The 7694-nt window shown below is 50.2% G+C and overlaps 1 protein-coding gene across 1 annotated transcript; it reads right to left on the bottom strand.

Annotated features, from left to right (window-relative positions):
- Positions 1-510: 510 nt before the first annotated feature.
- Positions 511-5239, bottom strand: LOC137802036 (vasorin-like). Its single transcript, XM_068599552.1, has one exon. The coding sequence runs from the start codon at positions 5228-5230 to the stop codon at positions 3122-3124; it is 2109 nt and encodes a 702-aa protein (XP_068455653.1). The 5' UTR covers positions 5231-5239; the 3' UTR covers positions 511-3121.
- Between the last annotated feature and the right edge of the window lie 2455 nt (positions 5240-7694).

Below are 7694 nucleotides of genomic sequence, written 5' to 3'. Positions count from 1 at the left end.
GTGTTTCAGTAGTAGAAGTGTTTCAGTAGTAGAAGTGTTTCAGTAGTAGAAGTGTTTCAGTGTTTCATGGAGTTCAAGTGGAGTCGCTCATGTTTCCGTTTCTTTGACTTGGAGCTGAAACATGACCCCTTTGTTAACATTCGCTCTCCTGGTTGTAAAGAATTAAAGAAACGCTCGCGTCAGTGTGGACCTTTGACCTTTGACCTTTGACCTCAGTGTGCAGGAGACAAGATGCCAGAACGCTGCAGCGCCGCTGGAACTCTTATTCACTCATATTTTCCACTGGCATCTGTTCCTGGTTATGAGCTCCCTCCACAGAGCAGCTTCACGTCCCGTAATCCTGGAGGGGGAGAGTGTGTGTGTGTGTGTGTGTGTGTGTGTGTGTGTGTGTGTGTGTGTGTGTGTGTGTGTGCGTGTGTGTGTGTGTGTGTGCGTGTCTGCTGCAGCGTTCTGAAGGAATCAAACTCACGGGCAGATTTTAAGATTTTAATACTGTTCTTATTTTCCTGACAAACACACAAAATGTTAACTGACGTAAACAAACAAACAAAACAAAGCAACAAAAACAATAATAAAACACAGAAAGGCTCTTCTCAATAATCAGGAATGTTTCCACACATCCCTCCTGCTGTGTTTACACCGCTGACTAAGAGCTGCAGAGAGGTGACCGGCTTCTGAACCAACCGGCTCGTTCAACGCCGCGCAGCGTTAGCGTGACTTAGCTTCAGCGGCTCATGTCCATCGTCAGAGAGGAGAACGCTAACACAGGAAACACAGGCACAAACAAGCTAACACAGGCTACAGACGCACCAGAGGACCGGCTGTCTAGAGGACCGGCTGTGTAGAGGACCGGCTGTCTAGAGGACCGGCTGTGTAGAGGACCGGCTGTCTAGAGGACCGGCTGTGTAGAGGACCGGCTGTCTAGAGGTTTGGCTGTCTAGAGGACCGGCTGTGTAGAGGACCAGCTGTGTAGAGGACCGGCTGTCTAAAGGACCGGTTGTGTAGAGGACCGGCTGTGTAGAGGACCGGATGTCTAGAGGACCGGATGTCTAGAGGACCGGCTGTCTAGAGGACCAGCTGTGTAGAGGACCGGCTGTCTAGAGGACCGGTTGTGTAGAGGACCGGCTGTGTAGAGGACCGGATGTCTAGAGGACCGGCTGTCTAGAGGACCAGCTGTGTAGAGGACCGGCTGTGTAGAGGACCGGCTGTCTAGAGGACCGGCTGTCTAGAGGACCGGATGTCTAGAGGACCGGCTGTCTAGAGGACCGGATGTCTAGAGGACCGGATGTCTAGAGGACCAGCTGTGTAGAGGACCGGCTGTCTAGAGGACCGGCTGTCTAGAGGACCAGCTGTCTAGAGGACCGGATGTCTAGAGGACCGGATGTCTAGAGGACCGGATGTCTAGAGGACCGGCTGTGTAGAGGACCGGCTGTTTAAAGAACCGGCTGTCCTGAGGACCGGCTGTCTAGAGGTTTGGCTGTATTGCGGTTTGGCTGTCGAGCGGTTTGGCTGTATAGCAGTTTGGCTGTCTAGAGGTTTGGCTGTATAGCGGTTCGGCTGTCGAGCGGTTTGGCTGTCTAGAGGTTTGGCTGTATAGAGGACCAGCTGTCTAGACCAGGAGAAGCTGCTGCCTCCAACACAGCAACCCTCCCTCCAGCCCTTTGAACTCTCTCCTTCTTCTTCTCCCGGCGCGCGCCTGCTGCTTTAAGAACCGGCGTCTGTGGCAATTTTTTGCATTTATTTTTAAAAGGGCCTTTGAACACAGGTTTGGCCGTGTGTGGCCGTCCTCCTGGAGGAACAATCTCACGCTCGATGGCTTCGTTCACTTCTGTGCACGACGGAGACGACCGCGCCGTCGTTCCTTCTTTTTTGAAGTAGTTCTTTGAGTGTCACTGGTTTCAGCTCATGGACGTAAGCTTGTGTTTCCTCTGCAAGGAGCTCTGAGGAGCTTCACCTCCGCGCTGACTGGAAGGATTCAAAACGCCTCCTGGCTAAAACAGCTGGGCAGCGCGGTGGAGCGTCCGGTTTAGTGCTTGAATTATTTAGTTCATCGTAATTACAAAACCGACGTTGTCCGATCCCACCACACCTACCGGCACCAAACCAGGAAGTAGGTAGGAGAAGGTAAAGCCCGCCTCTTGCTTTGATTTGATCGGCCGATCGGTGAAGTTTGAAGATATTTTAACTTTTTGGAAAAGGAAAACGTTTTTTCAAGCTGGCTGGTTCTCGAAAGAGAATAATTAATATTGGTTCAACTAAAAAATACTGAATGGATAACAACAACAAAAATAAAATCATGAAAAAAAAACACATTATCATGACGGACAGAACAGAAACATCAGCTTCAGTCCGTTTCTCTTTCACAGCAGATTCATCTCCACAAGCTCCGGGTGTGGAGATGAACTATTGGGATCTGTTGACACTGAAGAATGCAACTGGAAAGAAATTAGTTTCAGATTAAAATATGTCAACAGAAAAATAAAGATTTCAGACTTTACTGTCAACCTATTGGCAGAGTTATTGCATTTCTTTATGTGGCCATCATCAGTCTTTGGGACACTGGAAAAGATTAAAAAAATAACTTTATTTTCAGTGCAAGTTCTCGTAACCCCCACGGAGCCGGAGGAGTTGGGTCGAGAACCCATTTTTAAACCACTTCCTCCAGTCCAGTAGCCCAAACACTGAGGGGGCCCTCTTCTCCAGACGGTACCTTCCAAATCCAGCAACAGGATTACAACTTATTCACCTCATTTCTTTTATATAAACACAGATACAAGAAATACAGAGTCACTGGTCACTGATGAGTTGAGGCAAAAAGGCACTTCTGTTTCCAGTCTGCTCCGAAGACCCTTCTAGTCGATTGCACTTGGTTGGGTTCAATCAAACCATCCTGGTGGTTCAGCACATTTCCAATACGCCGTAACCTTAAATTCATCATTTAGTCTGTCTTTAATTGACGATCCAGTCTGTCGTGTCATTTTCAACAAAAAAGTAGAGAAAGTGACACTTTTTGAATTGTGGGTATCCGATATTGGAATGGACCAGCGTAGCAGGATTTCTCAGGTCCTGATGGGCCCACTGCCTCCAATGTCTTTACAAAGGTTTACAGTTTATTGCATCTTTAGAAATAAGATGGCTTTAAGGATGCTACATTGTTATTTGATGGGCCGTGTCCTTGCATCAAGGGTAATTCATAGTCCACAGCTCCATTTGGTTGCAAAGATGGAGGCGGCTGAAGAGTGTGACAGCGGTCGCTCTCATGCAGTTTGTGGGGTAGTGTCGCATTGCCCCCATTCTCCAGGCAGGCCTTCATCCCCCCCAGCTCCATGGGACCTGCCGGGCCGAGCTCCAGCTGCAGTCCCGCCTTGGACTGCCTTCTCTTTCGGACACAGATGATTGCCCCGGCCACGGCGGCTAACCCCAGCACCAGCGCCAACGCCGCCACGGCGGGGATGAGCGCATACGCCAGCGGGCTCTGCGTCTCCATCCGAGGCTCCGAGGACGACAGTGGAAGCCCTTCAGTGCGAGCCTCCGTACAGGATCCCGTTTCCATGGAGCCGTTGGTCCGAGAGTTGGCTCTTTCGCCCAGAGGACTGGCACACACCGAGTAGGTGCAGTTGGGTCTCAACCCACGCAAGGTGTACTCGGGGTAGGACGCCGGTACGCTCAGGATAAGGGGGCGGCGGTCCGGGCCCGAGAGGTTGCGGTAGGTCAACCTGATGCCGCGGATGTGCGGCCGCGTCTCGATGAAACGATGCAGGTCCAGAAGGATGGAAGTGGAGGTGACCTGCCGCGAGCTGATGGCGTCCAGCTCCGCCGGCATCACGGGGGCAACCAGCGAACCCTCTGTCGCTGAAGGTTTCGGCGTCTCGGGAACCTCATCCACGTTTTCACAATAGAGGCCAGAGGTTCCCAACGGACACAGACAGCCGAGCTGCCCCAACGGATCAAAGTGACAAGTGCCCCCATTGAGGCAGATGTTCGGTGGGCAGGTGTGCTCCCCGAGCGGCCCGCTGGTGGAACTCGGAGATTCTGGTGAAAGGGCGCCGTCCGTCTGTGAGGAGACGGCTGCTTCGCTGGGTGGTGGAGGAGGAGGAATGGCGTTGGTATGGAAGGTATCTGGAGAGGTGGTGGGCATCTGGGGAACCGGAGTACTTCCAATGGGGGAGCCTATCAGCACTGTAGTGGTCGGAGGACACCCAAAGTCTTTGTGCTCCAAAGCTGAAAGCATCTTCCCAGCATTAACTAAAGGGAAGTGGCATCTGGTTTCCTCGGGCCGCCCCAGATTGACATTCTTATCCTTGAGCCAAACAGGGAACCAGGCCAACGGACACAAACAGTTGAACGGGTTCTCGGCTGCAGTCAGGTGCATCAACCTCGGGAAGGTCTGGAAGAAACTCTGCGAAAATCCCTGGAGATTAAGTCCACTGAGATCCAGTTCTTGAATACCACTCAGTTTCTGGAAGTCCTCCACCCTGAGCTCGCCCAATGGGTTGGTAGCCAGGCTGAGCTTGATCAGTCCCTTGAGGGAGTCCTGCTTCAGGGCCGGGGGAACCTCAGTCAACTGGTTTGTGGAGATGTCGAGCTCATGTAGGTTCCCCAGAGAAGCGACGAGACCCTCATCCAAAGCGGTCAGCCCCAGTGCGGCCACTTTCAGGGCCTCCAGGTGGGGGGTCTGAAGGTCTAAGGGTCCCAGGGTTGGGATGTTGTTGTAGCTGAGGTCTAGAAGCAGAAGTCTCTGGAAATGAAGGGTTGGCAGAGAGCTGAGCTGGTTTCCTTGGAGCTTAAGTTCCAGTAGCATCTCTAAACCTTCAAACGCTTCCGGGTGGACACTCTGAATGCGGTTGACGTGGAGGTACAGCCTCTCCAGCTGGACCAACCCAGAAAAACTGTCTTTGGAAATGTGGGCAATGTGGTTCCAGGACAGGTCTAAGTTCTTGAGCTTCGACAGCATCTCGAACACGCCATCTGGAATCTCCGCCAGCTCATTCTGGCTCAGATCGAGCAGCTCCAACTCCCCCAGGCCCTTGAAGTCCTCTTGGGTCAACGTGTCGACGCCGTTCTGGAAGATGTAAAGGTTTTGGGTGGCGGTGGGGACGCGGGGCACGACGCTGGAGCGACGCTGGATGCAGAATATGGAGTCCTGGCCCTGGCAGGAACAGTCGGCCGGGCAGTCGGAGGATAACGCCCGACCGGGCGAGAGCAGGAGCAGCAGGAGGTACGGCAGCATGGTGCCAGGCCAACGTCTCTGAAAGACAAGAGAGACAGAAAGAGGCTGCCGTCAATCACCAGCCGCTTCATAGGCAGGTCACGATTACAAAGAAACACATCGAGACTGTTTCTGAGACAATTTACAGACTATTCTCAATGTCCTGAGAAAGAAGTTAAAGTTATGCAGGAAGTATTTTGTGAATTCCTAAACTCTTAATTCTATTTGCTCATAATTAATGCTGGAGGGTTTTGTCTTTATCCCACAAATGTGTCCATACAATCACACAGACAAGCAGTTTAGCACAACACAATGAATACAAGCACTCTTTACCCAACAACCCTTCGAGAGCACACACACACACACACACACACACACACACACACACACACACAATGACAGCATGACAACAGAAGCCCGTTTGTCAGCAGCTGTGAATAATGTTGCTCACCTGCACTCAGGTGTGCAGTGAACGCACCACTCCGACACGCCTCCTCCTCTCTGGTCCAACTGTTGGTTCAAATGCTTTGTTGGCCAATAAGTCACATGGGGGCGGGGCGGTACAGCCCGATGCTACAGCATTAAGCTTAGTTTAGGTTCTGCGTCAGGTCGACGCCGTAGCTACGACTTAGCTTGACGCGCACCTCCAAAAGAATCCTAACTACGCATCGCGTCGACGCGGACCGCAAGCGCTGTGATTGGTCCGCTCAGAACGTAATTTCCGGCAGTTGCTTTTTTTTTAGTGGTCGTACAGACCACCTCCACAAACGTCTTCTCTGTCGCCTGCGCTTCAACATTTGCAATATAAGCATTTGCTCATCAATTTTGGTGAGCTCCGACTCCAAATATAGCTGCTCCACCTCGGTCGCCATTTTTATTGTTGTTTACTGTGACCGGAAGAAAAGGCAAGGATTCGTCTGTAACCCCTGAAACCACACACCGCCTGGCGGCATGGCGGGGAATCGACGCGAAACTTCGAATGCTCAACGTGGCGCAGAACCATAAACTAGGCTTTACATCTGACCTGGGCTAGCCTCTGATCATGTGACTTTGTAAACAACCAATCAGTGTTCAGACCAACAGGAGGAGAGCTAGTAACGTTAGCAGCACCGCTAACAGAGAACCAGCTGAGGTTCACTTTCAGTTCAGTACGTGATGTGTTCAGGCTCTGCTCAGTGAACATGAGTCCTGTTAGATTGTGTGTGTGTGTGTGTGTGTGTGTGTGTGTGTGTGTGTGTGTGTGTGTGTGTGCGTGTGTGTGTGTTTTGTCACGTCTCTATGTACTTAAACCTCTGACGGGCCCTTGAGAGTAAACTCTGGACGGAGAATCAATCAGAGCTCGACTGTTTGAGACGTTTTTCACCCAGAAACAAAGAAACATGAACCATCTGGTGCTACACAACTACATCAGCACAACTACATCAGCACAACTACATCAGTACAACTACACAACTACATCAGCACAACTACATCAGCACAACTACATCAGTACAACTACACAACTACATCAGCACAACTACATCAGCACAACTACATCAGCACAACTACATCAGTACAACTACACAACTACATCAGCACAACTACATCAGCACAACTACATCAGTACAACTACACAACTACATCAGCACAACTACATCAGCACAACTACATCAGCACAACTACATCAGCACAACTACATCAGTACAACTACACAACTACATCAGCACAACTACATCAGCACAACTACATCAGTACAACTACACAACTACATAAGCATAACTACATCAGCACAACTACATCAGTACAACTACATCAGTACAACTACACAACTACATCAGCACAACTACATCAGTACAACTACACAACTACATCAGTACAACTACATCAGTACAACTACATCAGTACAACTACACAACTACTTCAGTACAACTACATCAGTACAACTACATCAGTACAACTACACAACTACTTCAGTACAACTACATCAGTACAACTACATCAGTACAACTACACAACTACATCAGTACAATCACGTGTCCAGAGTTATAGATTAGAAGCCTGAACGTCCATCTCTGCTGACTCTGCTGTCCCTCTTTGAGTGTGTGTGTGTGTGTGTGTGTGTGTGTGTGTGTGTGTGTGTGTGTGTGTGTGTGTGTGTCTCTCTCTCTCTCTCTCTCTGTGTGTCTTCTGCTTCGTCAGTTTGGTGTGGAGGTTTCTGGGTGGACTGGCCCCTCTTTGACTCCTGACACCTCTAATCCTCTGCCAGCTGCAGAGGCCTCAGGGTGTGTGTGTGTCTGTGTGTGTGTGTGTGTGTGTGTGTGTGTGTGTAAGAAAACACAGAATGAGCCTTTACTCTGTTGTGGTTGAACAAGAGAATATACTTCAGTCTTCACAGAAAACTACTAGTTATGTTGAGACAACTCGACTACTAGTTGTGTTGAGATAACTAGACAACTCGACTACTAGTTGTGTTGAGATAACTAGAGGTCCGTGACCTCTGACCTCT

This window comes from Clinocottus analis, unplaced genomic scaffold (genome assembly GCF_023055335.1).
Source record: "Clinocottus analis isolate CAN_PGR_092001 unplaced genomic scaffold, fCliAna1.0.p SCAF_48, whole genome shotgun sequence".
Classification (NCBI taxonomy): domain Eukaryota; kingdom Metazoa; phylum Chordata; class Actinopteri; order Perciformes; family Cottidae; genus Clinocottus; species Clinocottus analis.
The sequence above is the reverse complement of the archived record's forward strand: the minus strand, read 5'-3'. Positions and strand labels throughout refer to the sequence as shown.

What these genes read in the sequence shown, in the direction of transcription:
- LOC137802036 (XM_068599552.1), bottom strand. Translation starts at nt 5,230, where the DNA reads ATGCTGCCGTACCTCCTGCTGCTCCTGCTCTCGCCCGGTCGGGCGTTA.